Consider the following 21,874-nt stretch of genomic DNA (forward strand, 5'->3'; position numbering starts at 1 on the left):
TGCCATATTTGGTTGAAATCGATACAGGGGTTTTGGAGGAGATTGCAGACATCAACCATTGGGCAGTTCGAAAATTTTACTTCTCACACTGATACTTAATTGTTTTCTTTCAGCGAAAGAATTTCGTCGAAAAGAAGTGTCTGCTATGTAAGCAATAAGATGACTGACACCCAAACTAAGCAATACCCATCCTTCATACTCGCACTTATGTTGCACGATAAGGGGAAATGTCAAATTCTGTAACTTGTGTAAGGTCGAGGAGAAACTTTATAAGTGATGGAGATTTAATAAATAGAGAGCATGTCAGATGGAGTTGTAGCTTAGGAAGATGAGGCCTGTTAAAGATAGCAGGACATAGATGTTAAATATATCGAGGTGATGAGGTAGATGGATATATTGAGGCAGCCTTTCAGTTTCCGTATGAATCTACTTCGTCAGCGCTGAGCGCTGTTAATAACTAATAATACAATAGAAACAAATGGTTAACGATTTTGGTATAACATTGTTTAGGGTTCACTGGTAGCTTTATACACTGGTGCGCCAACATTAAGGACTCAAGTTAGCTTTTGCGTGATGTGTCAATACCTTAAAATATAGAAAGAATTACTACAGTGTAGTATAGAAGGTAACTGAAAAAAATACGCAATGAAATGAACAGATATGACACTTTTATTCAACTACAACAATTAACCTGAAGTCGCCACGACTTACGGTGTTTCCCTGAACACTAAAAAAAAAAAAGGTTCAGATGGCTCTGAGCACTATGGGACTTAACATCTGAGGTCATCAGTCCCCTAGAACTTAAAACTACTTAAACCTAACTGACCTAAAGACATCACACACATCCATGCCCGAGGCAGGATTCGAACCTGTGACCGTAGCAGCAGCGCGGTTCCGGACTGAAGCGCCTAGAACACTAAAAAGTCGGGACATGGTTCCTAATTGAGCGTGTGGTCATCATGGACGGCAGTGCATGCTCGTCGACATGCTCCCATGCTGGTCACAGAGCTAGTAAAAAGTTCATGTAGCAGGGCACTCCATTCCTTCACCTGCGAGGTCGACACCTACCAGATGGTCGTTGGTGCATGTGGACGTGCTGCAGTGGGTTTCCTTAATGCACGCCAGAAGAACAAAGTGAGTGATCGTTACAAAACATTTTCGTGCAAACATCAGTACAGCTTCCAAAGTGACATCACCTATTACTAAGTTTTCTCTTCTTCCACTAAGTTTTCTCTTCTCGCCGGTCGCGAGTCCAATGTGCTAGACACTGTGCCACCACTTTTAGAAGGAAGAAAGACATGAAGGATTTCAGAAGAAGGAAAAATTACTTTTTAGCGTTGAAGGAATATACAACCATCAAAAGGAACTTGACTGCATTATTACATTTCTTTTTCGGTACTACTAAATGGAAAATTTTTCCTTATCATTTAGTTCAAAATTAAGAAGAAATTTAAATTAAAAACCAACAATAGAAAGTAAAAAAAGGAAAGAAAAGCGGTAAAGCACATGCCTGGAAACGGAGTCAGCAGGATCGAATCCCGGTTGGACCATGAGCTTTTCAGTCTTCGTTTTAACGTACGCTTCATCTCTCAACGATCTGAGGTGGCGCCAGAAACAACACGTGGCTCGGATCCCAAGTTAAACTGTAGGTCCCCTTTACCTTGTTTGAGAACTCGTGTATTTTAAAGACACATAAGTTGGCGATGTGGTATCCAATAGAAAGACTTGCACACCAGGCCACTGAACCACGCCAGATTATTATTGATGTACACAATTAAGTTTATGGACCCTTCAGCGCGCGAATGCTATTAGCACTTATCCGGATCGTTTTTTATGTTTTTTTTCTTTTTTACCATTGCGTGGCGTATTTCTTTCAGTTATCTTTAGCACTATACTGTAGCAGTTCTCTCTATGTGTGGTCCATGTTTCATCGAGTTATGTTACATAATCCAAAAGTCACTTTTGTCCTTACCTTTTGGACATCTTTCTACCAACGGCGGATTGCCAAGTTGACGACAAATATGTAGGTCTGCATAGCCTGTAATTCTTCCCCGACGTTAACTAGGTTATGAGAGTAGACCACACACATTTCGCTCTTAAGAGGTATCACATCAATTCATTTCTTGTTGAAGTAACTTAAGGGAATGCAGCCGGGTGACGCCGTCGACAATCGCCATTATTTCGACAGAAGCACACAGTGCCACTTCCAAGGCAAAACTACAGCAAGTAAGCGACATGCAAGCGAACTTAATAGTTCGGTTTTCAGAGAAATTCCGGAAACATAAAACACACACACACACACACACACACACACACACACACACACACATACACACTGAAAGCACCAGTGCCATTACAAACCAAAGATGACGGGCGTCAGAAGTTATCGGTAGCGAAACTAACAATCAGAGAGTGAGGTAGCATTAACTCTGTCCCTCTGTTTTTTAACAAGGGAGAGAGCAAGATTCCATGCAGGAATTAAACAAAAACCGCCATTGCTAATTTAATTTCAGCAGCTTCCTTAATAACACCACCCCGAAAGCTGGAAGTGCGTTTCAGAATCTCCATTTTGTTATATTCCAGAGGATGACCGGATACCAAGTCAATGTTCTGCATGGCGAATTTGCTCGGCTGTTGTAAGAGTGTGTGCCGCTTATACTCAGTACATCGGTCCTCCACAGTCCTGATAGTTAGACCAATTTTGATATGGCAAACTGCAAATAATACGGTAGAATCCCGCCTTACGCAAACGAAGATCGTCCTTTACGGAACCTAAAAGGACCCAGATCTTAGGTGGTGCTCGAAAAATACACTTCACATTATATTTCCGCAAAACAGACCAATCCTATTCGAAACGCTCCCAGCATAAGACGGAAAGGCCGCAGACTTTGGTGCCACTTCGGTTTATTATCATCACTCGCACTGTGCACAGTCGATCGATAGCGCTACGCACGTTTGGTCTGTCTTTCACTATAACGATTCTGGCGGAGGGTGACTTAGAGCTGGACTAACTCAGCTGAAAACTTGTCACGGTCCAAGATGACATGGGCCCAATGAACCAAGGTACGAAGTACGCCTTCACGCTGAGCCGGATGGTGACAACTATCAGTCTGCAGGTGCAAGTCAGTGTGAGTAGATTTCCTATAAAGTGCATGTCCCAAAATAGCATCCATCTTCCTCCTGCCAGCACATCAAGGAAGCGAAGACAGCCATCTTTTTCCACCTCCATTGTGAAACAAATATTCGGGTGAACTGAATTCAGGTGTTCTAAAAAGTCGTTCAAACACTCAGTTCCATGAGGAGAAACAACAAAAGTATCTTCTACATATCTGAAAAAAACATGCAAGTTTCAAAGGAAGCGACTCCAGGGGACGTTCCTCGAAATGTTCCATAAACAAATTGGCAATAACAAGTGACAATGATCTTGCATGACAATTGCATCTGTCTGCTCGTAGTATTGTTCATTGCGTAAAAAGTGACAAATGTCGAAATAGGTTCGTTAATTCAGCACCAAACCTAACCTCAATCAACCGTAACTGAACAGAGGAAGACGAGTGAAGAGAGAGACCACATCAAAACTTACTGTAATATTAAATTCATTCAGTCGGATTCCCTGTAATCGACGTAAGAAATCCGCCGAGTTATTAATGTGGTGCTCACACCGACGTTCTACAGCGCTCGACAGAGTAGCAAGGTGTTTTCCTACACGATATGCCGGCGGACCAATGTTACTCAAAATCGAAGAGGAACCTTGTGGACCTTACGGAGCCGTATAACCTAGGGATGGCTGTCTTCGCTTCCTTGATGTGTTGGTCAGGAGGAAGGTGGATGTGACATGCAGTTTACAGAAAACCTACTCACACTGACTCGTATCTGCAGACTGGCGGTTGTCGGCGTACTGGCACACAGCACTGATTCCAAAGTTTGGCAGCGATCAGAAACAATTTTATCTTCCAAAGTGATACACTATCTTCCGGCTTCTGCTGAAACAGTTAACCACCTCAGCCACCGCGCCGGATCTTCTTCGACTGGACGATTAGCAGTGTGGGTGTACTCGTCTTATCAACCTGTGTGGTTAAGGGGACGGGGTAAGACCAGTATGTGCAGATATTTCTTACAGCAGCCACTATTTGAAGCTGAGGCGTGCAACAATGGTTGTGAAGCACCTTGGACTCTGTGATAGCGAAGGGTGTATTTCTGTAAATGCTCAACTCCTACACCAGTAGGATCCCAGCCATCCATTATTGCCGGGATGGTTCCTTCGAAAGGGCACGGCCGATTTCCTTCCCCATCCTTCCCTAATCCGAGCTTGTGCTCCGTCTCTAATGACCTCGTTGTCGACGGGACGTTAAACACTAATCTCCTCCTCCTCCATCCATTATTCTAAACTTTCTTTCCTTGAGTTCTCTCCTCATAACTTCTACAGTGAGAAATTTGTCCGCCAGTGGTCTCCGTAGCCTAAAGCCGTCGGCACACGGACCGTGCTGTCGAACGTTAACGTTGAGCGTGCCGAGTTCAACGAGCTGCTGAACGCTCAGGAACGATGCGACTTGTGCATACGGTACGTGGGCCCCAACGTGGTATACGCGATCGCAGCGCACTCCAGCGGCAGTTGAGGGATATTTCTAGCTCGTAAATCACACAGTTTACTCAAGGGGCGCGCGAAAAATTCCCACGTTAGCTCTATTAAAACGCACATTTCCACCATCGTCCACGAAAAGGAAAGCACCATGTCCAGTCAATAAGGACATAGGCTTATGAAAGTTCCATTACAAACAGTGCGGTACAAAGTTGGAATACTTCTCCGCATAAGATAAACATTATTTCATCATTCCCACATTTTAGTAAAACCCCAAGGTCAGTCTTACATGATCACTGTTCCTACCCAGTAGCAGAATCATTGCAACATGTGAATTACGAAGCGTAAAAGAAAAAGGAGCAAAATATCTTTATACAAGTAGCGCAAGATGTCCTGTAGATTAAGCCAATCGAACAAAGTCACCCCTCAAAAAAGTAGAACTTATATTTACATAACATCAAATATTATAGTATATATTTATATTAAACTAATAATAAAGTATCAGAATCTAACAAAAACGCCAAAGTTAGGAAAAAAAATTTGGAAGTATCATGACGGGAACCACCGCCCAAATATTGACGCAATACTCGGCAGTGACGCTACTCATTGCGTTAAATCAACATCATATCGTTTTTATATAATCATATTATGTTACCCCTTGCTGAAAAGCGTAATCGTAGATATGTTACTAATTGAAATTTAATTATAACAAATTGTAACAAGAACAATACGTTTTGGGTGGATCTTCAGTATGTCGCTGCCTTCAAATAGCCTACTCTCATAATATGCAAGTTACGATAGTACTTTTGCCACGAATATGATCTTTCTCATTATTTTATTGGAACGAATCACACAGTTAACAACGGGTTTTCCAGCGATTCTCAATTTGCTGGTGTACAGAAACGGCATATATACATATAGGCTTGAAATGAATGAAAATAATGGCGCCTCACAACTCTGTACTGAAGGGAGACGGCGTGTGTGTGACGTAGGTGGCGGTGTGCCATCTCATTGGTCAACGCTCAGACGCACGCTCAGAATATCTGACATGCGAGATATTGCTCTGCACGTTCGGAAAGACTCCCGAGCGTGCTATTCCACGCTATGACGTCAGAAACTCGGCACGCTCAACGCTCAACGTTTGGATGCACGCTCCGTGTGCCGACGGCTTAAACTTTTACAACTGAGTTGCCGTTAATTCAGCTCCTATTGCCAGGTGTAGGAAAATGTTAGCAATGGGGTGATTATTTTTTCCACTGTGTAAAGGAACCTCTCCGAAATCCGACAGTACAGTAATCGATTTCTGCACTTGTCAGCGAACACATCAGAATTCCATTAGGATCGGTGTCAGCTAAGCTGTTAAAACGGCGATGTCCGGCGGATCGCTTTCTACACTAGGACGCCGGTGCGGAGCTGCCCCTAGTGCGTAGTCTGTGCTGTAGACATGTAGACGCCGACTGCTCGCTGTTGCAGGGAAGGCCGCCACGACGGTGCTGCTGGTGTACAGGCACGCGAGCGACGGCCACGTGGCCGTGGTGCGCCAGCTGGCCGCCTTCCTGCGAGTCGCGGGCGGCTTCCACGTGCTGCTCGACGAGGAGGACATTCCGCGCTGCGCGGACAAGGTCAGAGTCTGCCTGCACTGCCCCCCAAAGTACCGAAAACCAACCACATTTACTATGCACTCCAAATTAACTCGCTCCTTACACATTCTATATATATATACGAGCGAATGCACACTATTTTTTTAAACCCATTTTTTATTCTACTTGTTTGAAAGTTTTACAGTGTGTAGATACATCCTTTAGGAACAATATTTTCATTTCTCCACATAATTTCCATCCCTCTCAATTACCTTACCCCATCTTGGAACCAGCACCTGCACACCAGCACGGTAAAATTCTGGACCAATCTGTTGGAGCCATTGTTTGGCAGCGTGCACAAGGGAGTTATCATCTTCAAACCTTGTTCCACGAACAGTCTTTCAGTTTCTCAAAGAGATGGTAATCACAATTCTTCCAAGAAATTCATCTCCACCATTCTCGTACTGTTCCAAAAGTTCGCTGCATACCGTTTTTCTTGTTTCTTTTTGTGCCACTGTCAGCATTTGGGAACCAACCTGGCACAAACCTTTTTTAATGCCAACACTTTCAGTATTCTGCAAACACTTCCTTCCCCTATCCCAACGTAGCGTGACAATTCCTTCACTGTGATGTGTCTGTCAGCAGTCACCAATTCGTTGACTCTCTACACATTGTCTGGAGTTTGTGCAGTACGAGGCCTGCCACTGCGAGGACAATCCTCAATATTTCCGTGCCAGCTTTCATCATGTAACCTGCTTGCCCACCGACTAACTGTGCTGCGATCGACAGCAGCGTCTCCATACACCTTTTTCAACCTCTTGTGGATATTTCCCACTGTCTCGTTTTCGCATCCCAGGAATTCTATGACGGCACGTTGCTTCTGACGAACGTCAAGTGTAGCAGCCATCATGAAGACATGCTGTGACGGCGCCACTCACGGGAACAGGTTGAACTAAGTATGAAAACAAGCGGGAAGGATGTATCTACACACTGTAAAACTTTCACACACGCAGAATAAAAACTGTATTTTTACAAAAATAGTGTGCATTTCTTTTGGAGTGACCTTCGTATATATAGGGTGTAAATTTTAAGTCCACAAACCAGAATAACTCGAAAAATAAGCTTCACACGAAAAAATGTGTAGAATCCAAAGTTGATTATTTTCGAGGGGGACATCTACTGGTGCTAAAATTAGCCCGCCACCCCAGTCCTCTGGGGGCGGGGCGGGAGGAAATTTTAAAATTTCAAATGGGAACCCCCATGTTTTATTGCAGAATCAGATTCTACATAAAAAATTAGGTATATTTTGTCTTAAACATTTGTTTTGATTCTTGGTAGCTGGCTCTGTAATTCAAGAAAATCCATGTTCTCATTTTTGAGTGGAAAATGGTTACGGATACATAAAAAATATTTATTTACTTCGTAAATTTTGATTCGCTAAAACTAAAACTCTCCCTCTCTCCCCATAGGGTAGGGTTTTAGAGAAAGACATTAGAGTGTTAAGAATGTTGACCCAAATATTAATATAAAAATGCCCCACTTGGTTGTCGGCATGCTATTCGTCATCCCAATTCAAGACGACAGTGTATCTAGCAAAACCTAGGCCCGCCAACTGGTTTAATAAAAATGCGATTTAAAAAACAAGTGTCTGGCAATACTGTAACTGCGTGCAGCGTGGCCAAGAGCAGGTGGCATCAACTCTGCACTGTGCTGGAGCTGTTCCATTAGCTCAGTGAGCCGAGGGGAAGGGATATGCAGATTCGCCGATGTTCGAGTCGCATTCGAGCCAAACGTTATTTTCAGTTAAAGCATCGAACTGTATCCAATCTACGCTTCCAAAATGCTGTATCTTGTGTATTTCTTTCTGTCACTGTTACCTTTATTTAAATATTAAGACATATCACGAACTTCTAACATATGTAAACGACCACATTGTTTCGTCCATGACACAAATATAGCCAATAGAAAATTAAAAAAAAAAATGGTTCAAATGGCTCTGAGCACTATGGGACTTAACATCTATGGTCATCAGTCCCCTAGAACTTAGACATAACTAACTTAAGGACATCACACAACACCCAGCCATCACGAGGCAGAGCACATCCCTGACCCCGCCGGGAACCGAACCCGGGAATCTGGGAACGGGAAGCGAGAACGGTACCGCACGACCACGAGCTGCGGACTAGAAAACAACAGTAGATACAGTTAAAATGCCTTATTTACAAAGTTTTCGATGTCTTCGACTTGGAGCAAGTGCCGTTGATAAAAGGGTACTCGTCGAATGCGATCTTGTGGCAGCTGGTGTTGAGCTAACTCGTAATGATATGCATGCAGTTCTTCATTACGCAACACTTCAACAACCAGCCTTTGAGATATATGGAATTGCCGTGCAACACAGCGGGTAGTTCGCCGAGGTAACTCGTGAACAGTTTCAAGAATCACGTCTTCTGCTTTGGGAGTACGTCTGATCCTTGGACGACCTCTTTCCATTACCTGTGGTCGAAGATTACCAGTTTCCCGAGGGCGTTGCTCCAGGCGACGAAAAATATTCTTATCGGGATGGTGCCTTTGAGGGTACCGTGCAGCATACGTAGCAGCAGCAGCAGCAATAGCACGATACGTTGATGACACCTTCCTGATATGGCCTCATGGTGAAGATACACTAAAGCAGTTCGTCGATCACATGAATGGTGTCCATCCCAACATTAAATTTACTGTCGAGATGGAGAACCATGGCAAGCTACCATTCTTGGATGTTTTGGTTGAGCGGAAGGCAGGAGGCCAGCTTGGTCATTCAGTGCACCGGAAACCAACACACACTGATCGGTACTTGAACGCCAATAGTTTCCACCACCCTGTACACAAGAAAGCGGTCTTGAACACGTTGGTTCATAGAGCCAAGATTATCTCTGACGACGACCACCTACAGTCTGAATCGCAGAACTTAAAACGTGTTTTCGGGGAAAATGGATACAGCAAAAGAGACATCGCAAACGCTTTCAAGGGCCACCGACGAAAGACATCTGGTGAATCAGTAAAAGAGGCCAAATGGACTGCATTCCTGCCATACTATGGAGCAACTAGCAGAAAGTTAGGACGTCTGCTACAGAAAAATGGGCTAAGACCAGTGTTCTGGCCCGCCCCCAAGAAACTAGATATGTTGCGCCCTGTTAAAGACGACATTGCTCTTCGAGTGTCTGGTGTGTATTGTGTACCCTGTGAATGTGGCAGCATGTATATCGGACGAACAATTCGCGCGGTTGCGGAGCGTTGTACTGAGCACAAGCGCCATATAAAGCAAAGGGAGCTTGACAAGTCGGCCATAGCGGATCATTGCCTAGAAAACAGATATAAAATACAGTTCGAAAATACAAAAGTGTTGGCTTATGCATCTACATATTGGGACTCCGTTGTATAGGAAGCGGCCGAGATCCGTTTAAACAACAAGAATTTCAACAGAGACCATGGGTACACACTCAGCGGGGCATGGGGGCGGGCGTTGGACATCGAAAGAAAGCAAAGACAGATGCTGCAGTTTGTAACGTGGCGCCTGCCCCTGGCGCCACCTGACGTCACCAGTGCTGCCATGGACAATAGCTCCGCTAGCTGCCCTGGTCGACTTACGCGCTCGCGCCACATTGGGTCTATCTAATTGGCTGCTGCTGATGTAATCAAGCCTATATAAGCGAGAAACTGTAGCACCCCGGCAGTCAGTGGACTCCTGACGACGAGGGCGGGGATGATCAACGAAAGCTCGAAGATTTTATTCGAATTGACGCGGCTTGAAAACCGAGAACGTTTTATTCAACAAAAGCAGCAGTTTGGTTATCGGAGCAGCCAGCATATCGACGTATTCATCGTTTCTGTACTCCATCGCAACGCCGGCCCTATTTAAACTTTACAGGAGCAGTAACGGTTGCGCACCGCGCGGTTAATAGACACATGCATGCAGTTTCATGAATTCCACTGTCATGTGACAGGCTACTGCCATATGAGAAATGATGGCCTGCTTATAAACGACGGGAACTAGGGGAACGGGCATCCAAACAGATAAAATACGAACCTGACGAGCATTCGAACCGTAGTTCGATGGTGGATGTGTGTTTAGATGCCCTAGCAGTTTACTCAGTGAGCTCCGATATCTAGTACGATAGTGCACGGTGATATGCGTTCCTCTGTACATTTCAGTGGGCTGCGCGATGTGACAGTGCTGCCGGCTCCTTCTTTTCATACACGTGTTTTCATTATGCACCGCATCTGGTTTCGGTAGTTAAACTTTTGACTTGAATCTGTATCAGGAATCACATGCCGATCTCCAAGTGCAGTAGTATTTCTTCACCCTGTCTACTACCCCACAAGAAAAGTGAAGCACCCAGAAGACGCGATCAGTTGTCAGTGTAACTTCTTACACGTACACAATCATCGGCGGGTGTGTAAATCACTAGCGTAGTGCTCGCTGCTTCGTTCGTGTACACTGTAAGGCCTGCAGAGATGTTTTCTTGTTTTTATTTAATCCAATTTCTATATTGTTCACAAATTGCAACACCTTCTAAGCTTTTCACGCCAATTAAGGCCATATAAGCATGGTCTTTTCCGAATGTACTTCAGACCGAAAAGCAATTCTGGTACCTGGAGCCCAAATTTTTTGTTTACCATGCCTTTCGTGTTCTTGTGTAGATATTTACATAGTAACTTTCATCCCTTAACAAATATTTGTTTCTATCTAACAGAGAAGTGAAATAACAATTTTGCATACATCGAGCTTTAAAAATGGTTCAAATGGCTCTGAGCACTATGGGACTTAATATCTACGGTCATCAGTCCCCTAGAACTTAGAACTACTTAAACCTAACTAACCTAAGGACAGCACACAACACCCAGCCATCACGAGGCAGAGAAAATCCCTGACCCCGCCGGGAATCGAACCCGGGAACCCGGGCGCGGGAAGCGAGAACGCTACCGAGCTTTAAATATTTTTAATGTAACGAAATATCTTCTTTCGAATTTTCATTCCCTATTGCACTCCCTTGGGAGTTTAATTTCCAGACACGTATTTCTTTTTAATTTCTAACCGAGAAGTCAAATACCAATTGTCATAGATGTAGCCTTAAAAATTCTTTAGTAGTTCTGTAGGAATTACTTATTTTCAAAAAAACTTGCATCCACTATTTTACCCTCTTAATGACTGAATTTACAAAAACGCTGAAACATGTATTTTTTATTTTCTGACTGAGAAACCAAATACAGGTTTTCGTAGTTCTAGCTTCGAAATTACCTTAATGGCGACATGCTTTCAAAAATCCTTTCATCCCCTGTTTCACCCCCTTAGGAGGGGAATTTCGGACAATAGCTTCTTAAACGATGCCTACAGTATAAGATCCACACCAACTCCTAACTTTTATATTCTATTCGTAGCGGTTTCGGCTGGGCAGTGATGAGTGAATGAATCAGTCTCACTCTAATTCATCCCCTTAGGAGTTGAATTTCATCTCTAACCGAGAAGCCAAACACCAATTTTCAAAGACTCAGCTTTCGCAACGACATATTTCTATAAAACGTATCACCAATTATTTCACCCCCATAGGGATTGTATTTCCAAAAACAATTACTTGCGCATGTTTTACTATCACAGATTTAGCTCCAAAAAAGGTTGCACAATGAAATATTTTCTTAAAAATTTTCATCCCCCGTTTCAACCCCATAGAGGTTGAATTTCCAAAAACAATGAAACACCTATTTCTTTTCTTTTGTAACTAAGAAGCCAAACTTAAATTTTCATAGATTTAGCTTTAACAATGCTTTCGTAATACACTGAAGCGCCAAAGAAACTGCTATAGGAGTGCGCATACACTTACACAGAAATGTAAACTGGCAGAATATGGCGCTGCGGTTGGCAATGCCTATATAAGACAGCAAGCGTCTGGCGTAGTTCTTAGATTGGTTACTGCTGCTACAATGGCAGCTTATCAAGATTTATGTGAGTTTGAATGTGCTGTTATAGTCGGCGCACGAGCGATGGGACACAGCATCTCAGAGGTTACAATGAAATGGGGACTTTCCTGTACCACCATTTCACGAGTGTGCCGTGAGTATCAGGAATCCGGTAAAACATCAAATCTCCGACATCGCTGCGGCCGGAAAAAGATCCTGCAAGAATGGGACCGACGACGACTGTTGGGCCATCAACAAGTGTCAGAGAGTGAACCATTCAATGAAAAGTCATCGATATGGCCTTTCGGAACCGAAGGCCTACTCGTGTATCGTTGATGACTGCACCACACAAAACTTTACCCCTCGGCTTGGCTCGTCAACATCGACAATGGACTGTTGAAGACTGGAAACATGTTATCTGATCGCACGAGTCTCGTTTTAGATTATATGGAGTGGATGAACGTCTACGGGTATGGAGACAATCTCAGTAATCCATGGATCTTGCATATCAGCAGGGGACTGTTGAAGCTGGTGGAGGTTCTGTAATGGTGTGGAGGATCCGCAGTTGGAGTTATATGTAACCCCTGACACATCTAGGTACGACTCTGACAAGTGACACGTACCTAAGCATCCTGCCTAATCACCTGCATACATTCATGTCCATTGTGCACTCCGACGGCCTTGGCAATTCCAGCAGACAATGTGACGCCCCACACGTCCAGAATAGCTACAAAGTGGCTCCAGGAACACAGTTCTGAGTTTAAACACTTCCACTGTCCACCAAACTCCCTAGATATGGGCATTATTGAGCATATCTGGGATGCCTTGCAACGTGTTGCTCAGAAGAGTTCTCCACCCTCTCGCACTCTTACGGATTTATAGACAGCCCTCCAGGATTCATGGTGACAGTTCCCTCCAGCAGTACTTCAGGGCATCAGTCGAGTTCATGCCACTGTCGTGTCGGGGCACTTCTGCGTGCTCGCGGGGACCCTACACGATATTAGGCAGGTCTACCAGTTTCTTTGACTCTTCAGTGTAAAATACTTTCATAAATCTCATCCCCTGTTTCAGACCATTAGGGGTCAGTTTTCAAAAACAATGAAACACGTAATTTTTTATTTCCAATCGAGAAGTCAAATACCAACTGCCGCTGATGTAGCATCAAAAATTATTCAGTAGTTCTGTAGTAATTATTTATTTCCAAAAAAACTTACGTCCACTCTTTTACCACATTAGTGGTTGAATTTCTAAAAATGCTGAAACACGTATATCTTTATGTCTGACCGAGTAACCAAATACTAATTTTCGTAGGTCTAGCTTCAAAATTGCCTTAATATCAACATTTTTCAAAAAACCCTTCGTCCTCTATTTCACCCCCTTAGAGTAAGAATTGCGAAAAATCTGCTCGTAAATGACACTTACAGTACAAGATCCAGTCCTCCTCCAAATGTCAAGTTTGTGTACTTTGCTGTCGGGGTGGACGATGATGAGTCAGTCTGGACATTGCCTTTTGTATATAAAGATTAGAGTTGCAGTTCTCTATGACAGAAAGAACGGATTCCAGAGTGTGGTTGTGCTGTTCCTGTATAGCGTTGATGCCAGCCAGGCCCACTGGGGGTCAGCACCTCACAGACCTAGAAAGTGGTCCCATTGTGGGTCTCCAACTGGCCGACTGTTTGGATCGTGCACTATCCAGATTTGTGGGGCATTCGGATGTCACAGTGTGCCGCGCGGGATTAGCCGAGCGGTCTGAGGCGCTGCAGTCATGGACAGTGCGGCTGGTCCCGGCGGAGGCTCGAGTCCTCCCTCGGGCATGGGTGTGTGTGTTTGTCTTTAGGATAATTTAGGTTAAGTAGTGTGTAAGCTTAGCGACTGATGACCTTAGCAGTTAAGTCCCATTAGATTTCACACACATTTGAACATTTTTGGAAGTCACAGTGACCTGATGCTGGACTGCATGGAAACTTGAGGGTAGACTACTTCTGACCAATGCTAGGGAGGATCGCCGTATTGTGGACTGAGCATATCTGTGCCTGCCATCCGAGAACAAGAAACGGACTCTCTGCCGCATTCTGTGTGGTCCCGCACATTTTGCCACAGACTGGCAGCTGTCGGACTCGGAAATTAGCGCCCCATGCGGAAGCTGCCATAAATACAACAGGAACGGCTACCTTTGCACTGGCGCCGTGACCGAGAGGCACAGACAGCTGGTGAATGGCGTTCCAATGTGTTCCGCGGTACAGAACGGTTCTGTACTGCCTCAGATGACCATCGCCGACGAACATGGAGGCGACATCAGCGGTAGTCAAATTCTCCGAATATTTTGCAGAGGTACAACGGTGTACTCTCGGCGTCGTGTGAGGGGTACGATGGGGAATTACTCAAGTGACGGCTCTTAGTCACTGAGGGAAATCTGGCGGCACAACGATTCGTCGTGGACGTGCTGCGTCTCCATATGTTACCTCTCATCCGGCAGGATCGTGGTGCCATTTTTCCACAGTACAATGCACATGGCACGTCTCTGAGTGACGCTGAGGTACTACCGTGGCCTGCAAGACCCCAACATCTGTCCTCAATATAACATGTGTGGGACCATCTCAGATATTAACTCCGCCCCAATGCTAATACGCACTATACTTGTGGTACAGCTTGCCTCGGGAGGGGGTGCAATAGTTTTATGACACCATTTTCAACCGAATCAATGCATGCATCCAGGCCAGAGGGGGTACAAACTCATATTACACCTTGAGCGACTAGACATAGGACATTCACACTCACAGGACATGTACGTTGTATGTTCTGCAAAAATGATTAGCATTTGAACCATGTCGGCCAGTTCAAGGTCAACATCGATATAGCGGCGAAACATCACCCCCTGTAAATATGTGCTAGCGGCTCTCGTCGTCCCTATAAAAAGAAGATAATGTATGAGTCTGACTTAAGCAGACGCGCCGTATACCTCGCAGACGTATGCGCGAACAGTACCTCCAAATCAGTGAGTTCGAAAGAGGGTGCTTTATTGGCACTAGAGAATGTGATGTATCCATCCGGGAAATTGCTGCTCGCGTGGGACGAAATGTTTCGGCGGTTCAACGGGTCTGTGCATAATGGTTGACGAAGGCTGTAGAACTGGAAGACAAGGGGCAGGTCGCACCACCCAGAACCCCCCCCCCCCCCCCCCCCCAGAAGATCGACACCTCATCCGAATGGCACTGCAGGACAGATCTGCGTCCTCCTCGGCTCTGGCGCAACAGTGGAACACATCGTACACTATCACGGGTGACAGTCCGTCGGCGTTTATTACGGCACGGGTTACGCTTGCGCCGTCCATTTCTCCGCCCACCTTCGATAAATGTGCAGAAACATGTTAGATGCCAATGGTGTATGAAACGATATCACTGGATACAGGAATGGCATCAGATAGTGTTTTCAAACGATTTCCAGGTCCTGTTTTGTTTGTAAATGATGGCCGCATTTTGGTTCGTCGCGTAGTGGGGGAGCGGCGTCACAGTGGCTGCATTCGACAAAAAGCACAGCGCCAACTCAGTCCTTATGGCGTGGAGTGCTATTGTGTACAACTACAAATCACGGTTGGTGCGTGTCCAGGGCACTGTGACCATTGCGACTTACGTGAATGACATTCCGCGACCGGTAGCCATACCCATTCTGCACATCACCCCAGACGCCATTTTTCATCAAGGCAATGCACGCATATGTTGGTGCACGAGCACGTGCCTTCCTGGTGTCACAGGATGTCAGTCTTTCGCTCTGGCACGCCAGATCACCAGACTTGTCGTCAGTGGAAGATGTGTGGGATATGGTGAAACAACAGGTGCAGCGCTGAGACGCAACGCCGACCACCACAAATGAATTTTGGAACCAGCTGAAAGCAGCATGGATGGCTATACCTTATACGCATCGATGTCATCATGCATGGGACAATTTATCAGTGTCCATGGCGGACCCTGTGCCTACTATGCAATAGGAAACATGAAACTTCCTGGCAGATTAAAACTTTGTGCCGGACCGAGACTCGAACTCGGAACCTTTGCCTTTCGCGGGCAAGTGCTCTACCAACTGAGCTACCCAAGTACGACTCACGACCCGTCCTTACAGCTTCATTTCTGCCAGTACCTCGTCTCCTACCTTCCAAACTTCACAGAAGCTTGCATGGGGGCTTATTTAAAATATAAAATGCAAATAATTTTAATTTTTTGTTTTAGTAGCTGTATCTCCGATTACAAAGTCTCGTAAACGGTTGGCCCTGACTAGTATTATTACGCTATCTGACTGCATAGAACAACAACAAAGAATGAAATGCAAATTTTCATTAACACAATTAATTAATTAAGTCCCCAGCAACTATAAAACCTACGAAACCAAAGCACAAGTGTATCTGTTCTGTGTGTGGAAGTATGACTCAACGTACGCATCTGGCACGGTTCTTCTTCAACAACACAAGAAATTTTAAATATCATTTATACTGAATTAATTAAAGAAAATAGAAATACCATAATTACTCAAGAAAACCAGAATTACACTCTAATACAAGAACACAAGCCAGATGCTTTGTTGACTGAACCTGTAATGACGCATTATTCAGGACATTGAAATAATGAGAAAGAAAAGAAAAGTAGTTTGTTACCTTAATTTATATTGATGAAAAGCACTCTAGACATTACAATCTCTCCACACCGACTCGCTACTATCACATCTCAACAAGAACTTTTCAGTATCACATCTCAGCAAGCACTGCCGACTAGCTCATCTCAACAAACACTACTCACTACGACATCTCAGCACTGACTACCACGAGCTCACCCCAAGCACTGCCCACTACGAGTTCTCAATAATCACTGCCAGTGGAGGCGGCGGAACAATACTCTCTAGCGCGATCTCTGGCGCTGTGGCTCAGTGTAGCCACCTTTCATATGCCCTTCCTCCACAGGCTAGAATTTGATGGTATTTTTGCCAGCATTGGTGGTGAAAATACCACCAAATTCGTCAAAAAAATACAGACAAAAATAAAAGATAATATTAATACGTAAATATCACATACTAGATAAAATTTTGCCTTTGCACTGACCTTTCAATAACCTAATATATAAAATACAGTAAGCAATACAAATTCTTTCATACATGTGACTTTACATAATAGTTTACACAAGTATTATGTGGTTAAACAGTTCAATCAATAGCGTCAGCAATGACGAATATGTGCAGGTAAGAGTCTCATAACTTTTCACAAACAGTAATACACAAAAAATCAGTTTATACAAATATTCACATAAACGCTTTCCATAGCCCAAGAATAAGCAGTTGACAGTTCCAGCAGTAGCACCCAGCAATGGTCAACAGGTGCAAATACCAACAAGTGACATTTTTTCAGTAGAAACAGTCCATCAGTGGCACCCAGCAATGTTGAGCAGGTGCAGACACCAACAAGTAACACCATTTCAGTAGAAGCAGTCCATCAGTGGCACCCAGCAATGTTGAGCAGGTGCAGACACCAACAAGTAACACCATTTCAGTAGAAGCAGTCCATCAGTGGCACCCAGCAATGTTGAGCAGGTGCAGACATCAACAAGTAACACCATTTCGGTAGAAGCAGTCCATCAGTGGCACCCAGTAATGTTGACCAGGTGCTGACCGCAGTCCATAAAATTCACTATCACTAATCACACTGTTCATCAGCAGAAATTAAACATGTCCTAGTGGCACCAATCATGTAGGAAAAGTGCAAGTAACAAGCCATAATATTCACTATCACTAATTAGACAGTTCATCAGAGTTCATTAGCAGAAATTAAACATTTTCAAGTGGCACCAATCATGTAGAAAAAGTGCAAGTAACAGTCCATAATATTCCCTATCACTAATCAGTCAGTTAATCAAAGTTCATTAGCACAAATTAAACATTTCCAAGTGGCACCAATCATGTAGAAAAAGTGCAAGTAACAGTCCATAATATTCACTATCACTAATTAGACAGTTCATCATACAAATAATAATAAACACACAAATGATATCAGATAATTATCATATTAACTATTACAATACCCAAATAGCAGTAAACCTATAATATTTATGGGTGTCAGTGCAAGCCACAACAAACAAGTAAAATAATATTTAGGAGATAGGTTGGGATCACTTCTCTGGGATTATAAAAGGTAAACACACAAAACACACTCACTCATCTTTCATCCACATTAGTGCTACTGTGTAATTGAATAGTGTTAACTGTGTAAATGCAATTCCGTCAAAATTTTATGTTCATCATGTGTATCAAGTAGTAGTGGCAGCAATGTATAACAGTCAATAATAGTTAGTCAACGTCATAGTCATCATGTCAAGACCAATGTTTGCCAAGCCAGATCAAATGTACGGTTGCTGAACAACTGTCAGTGAGCCAAGATATGCAAATGCTTCCTCTCTCAAAAAAAAAAAAGTATATACTGCTTAGTGATTTAACAAAGTGTGTGTGTAGACAATCTTCCTTCTACTTGAGTGTTCTAGTCTGCCATCTTCATCCTCCTTGTTCCATATAGACCAACAAAAAAATATGCTCCTCACTTACTTTACCTCTTATCCACCAAAACTCCAATAATCATCAGCATCACATAATCTCAACACTTCAATAATACCTCTTCAATACGTCGATACATATAAACCTTATCATCAATTTCATTTACCTTACCTCTTGTCCACTAAAACTCCAATAATCATCACTTAATATTAATAATTCAATGATACCTCTTCAATACGTCGATACATATAAACCTCAGCACCAATATCATTTCACTTCCATAACAACTCTTTCCTCTAGTCAGTCTCCTCGAACAAGTACAGACAAAATCCTAGTGCAACTTCAATTCAGCATCCCATACAATCTGAAGACACAGTGTCCACACACAACCTCTGTATAATCCATCTGACCCAAATCTTCTACTCATTATAAATTATAAGATACATTTTGGTTCCTTGTCCATCATTAAATAAAAGAAATGCATACGTGACCTCTAACAGACTTAGTTCGAATAACTCTCAGTAATTAAATACGATTACGAAGTGTTAATGATCGTGATATTTCAGTGTGTACACCATTTCAAAAATTATGGCAAACAGAAGCAAACATGTGGAGTATTTCTTGTGTCAAGCGTCACTTCCTATTTCAACTGCTCACGAAGAATGCAGTGTAATAACTGTTAATGGTCTAACCTAGTGTTGGTATGTCATGTCGTTAGCTTCCTTCCTATTAGCATAAATTTATACATCTTCCATAAAACCTCCAGCTCATGTGACTTCTATGCAGTTTCTTGTACCAATGTCGTTCGTAGAATTATAGCAGTTCATTTTCTTATCTTAAAAATATAAGGCACTGAGCGTAAGCAAAACATGCAATAGCGAGTAAATATACCAGTAGAGAACAGAATGTCAACAAGTGGATGCAACACAATTCCTACAACAAGGCTCTGCCAAGCGAACAATCTATAATTAATACCATAGTGTGACCTAAACTCTATGTTCGTACACAGTATATCAGCATTTCTATACACCAAATTAAAGAGTAGTTATGACAAAAAAAACAGAAATGTGTAAATATGCAATCCATACGCAAAGCAGCAAATATGTATCTTACATAATAAACAGGTCATTATCATCATATCAGCATAAGCAAATAAATGTTCATACGTAATCTTAATAAGTAAACATGAAGGCGCAAGCAGATAAATCACAAAGTATAACTTACATACATAACCACAGTCAGCACAATTAATCAGTTGACAATTACAATTTAAATAAATAAGCACAGCAGGCACATAATAAAAAAATATAACATGAGTGAAAAAGCAGTGCAGCCAAGCGATGCATAATATATACAAATAACAACCCTATTCATTAATCAATCAACCGAGCGAGGTGGCGCAGTGGTTAGACACTGGACTCGCATTCGGGAGGACGACGGTTCAATCCCGCGTCCGGCCATCCTGATTTAGGTTTTCCGTGATTTCCCTAAATCGCTCCAGGCAAATGCCGGGATGGTTCCTTTCAAAGGGCACGGCCGACTTCCTTCCCCATCCTTCCCTAATCCGATGAGACCGATGACCTCGCTGTCTGGTCTCCTTCCCCAAACCAACCAACCAACCATTAATCAATCATTGTCAAAATCAGTTAATGTGCGCAAGCACGTCGCTTCACAAGTAAATTCATAGAACATGAAATTAGCACAAAGTATGAATCACGTAATCGCGAGCAGCAAATTACGTCTAAAGTACGTACCTAAATGGAAATATGTTACCTGAAAAATAAACTCAATTAATCGTTACCTTTTTAGTTTATTAGTTTCATCTTCGAAATTACATTCTTCCTGAAATTTTCTCCATAGCAAGTCGTCTTAACGTCGGACACGCACAGAATTTACCTGAAGGTCTTAAATATTTTATAGAACCGTATCCTGAAAAATACTGAACGTTAATAACATAATTCATCAAGTCACTATAGCTTTATACTGAATTTATTCGGAGAAATTAGACTGTGTATTTGTTTACGTCTGTCAGTGCATTCGCACTGAGCGCTCGATCAGCTGTAGACGCGTGACGTAGAAGGTGATTGTTTGCGGTCAACGACTGCCTTGTGCGGCGCGCAGACTTCACTGTTGCTTTGAGTATCTGCCGCCGCCGGAACACGGCGCGGTATCCTTGTATTCTCCGCATGTTTACGTATAACTGTTGGTTTCTCAAAAGTATGTCATTCCACAAAAATTTTTACGTTCGATATATGATGTATTCCCTTAGAGCGCCGAGATTTAAGAGTTTCTACTTCAACAGTGTTATCATGAATAATTTTGCGAACTCTATATGGACCGTTATAAAGCAGAAAAAATTTGCGACATAAGCGTTTTCCTTTGTGAGACAAATGATGAGACTTAATTAATACCTTCTGACCAACTGACAAAGTTTTTAAACGACCAGGATGCTTCGCTGATTTTTCTCTTCTAGCAGCCGCAGATGCAATATTTTGCAGAGCCAGGTTCACAACTTCAGAATGCGGCAGTTTCCATGTAGGCGGGAAAGGAACTATTTCAGAAATGCGATTTATCGGTGCTTTATTTTTTAATATCAGTATAGGCGGTAAAGAAGTTGAGTCATTAGGAAGTTCATTCAGAATGTTTTGAAAAATATGAAGATACTGATCCCAAGTTCTGTGATTCTGATGACAATAAAGACGGCACAATTTATTGATTTCCTTCATCCATCTCTCTGAAGCATTAGATTGAGGGTGAAAAAGTGAAATAAAAATTGGTTTAATCTTACGACGCCGTAGAGTATGAAGCCAAATTTTAGAGCGAAACTGTGATCCATTATCTGATATAACCTTAGCAACATGACCAACTTCTTTAAGAAAATGTTTGATGAAAGCCTTAGATACTGAACGAGCTGTTGCTTTGCGTAAAGGTGTAAAACACACATATTTTGATGTCAATTCCACTGCTACGAAAATGTACGCAAAACCATTAGTAGATCGAACCACTGGACCGAACAAATCGACTGCAGCCATGTCCGTTAATTTCGCTGGAATGATAGGAAACAACTGTGCTCTGTGAGAAACAGTTGGCGGCTTAGCCTGTTGACATAATTTGCATTTGGCAAGAACAGATCGAATATGTAGCAGCAATTTTCTCGCAATTTATGAAAGCATTTTCTGGGACCAAAGTGCGCATAACTGAAATGTATAAACGAGGTGTGGCCAAATCATTCAATCTAACAAAGCGTCTAAGAAAATTA

General features: G+C 43.0%; 1 protein-coding gene across 1 annotated transcript in view; it reads left to right on the top strand.

Annotated features, from left to right (window-relative positions):
* Nucleotides 1-21,874, top strand: part of LOC126234976 (uncharacterized) — a 241,749-nt gene that overhangs the window by 144,803 nt on the left and 75,072 nt on the right. Inside the window, exon 8 of the mRNA XM_049943714.1 lies at nucleotides 6,053-6,201. Coding sequence (XP_049799671.1) covers nucleotides 6,053-6,201 — 149 coding nt within the window. The remainder of the gene's footprint in view (nucleotides 1-6,052; nucleotides 6,202-21,874) is intronic.

The sequence above is a fragment of the Schistocerca nitens genome, chromosome 2 (genome assembly GCF_023898315.1).
Source record: "Schistocerca nitens isolate TAMUIC-IGC-003100 chromosome 2, iqSchNite1.1, whole genome shotgun sequence".
Classification (NCBI taxonomy): Eukaryota; Metazoa; Arthropoda; class Insecta; order Orthoptera; family Acrididae; genus Schistocerca; species Schistocerca nitens.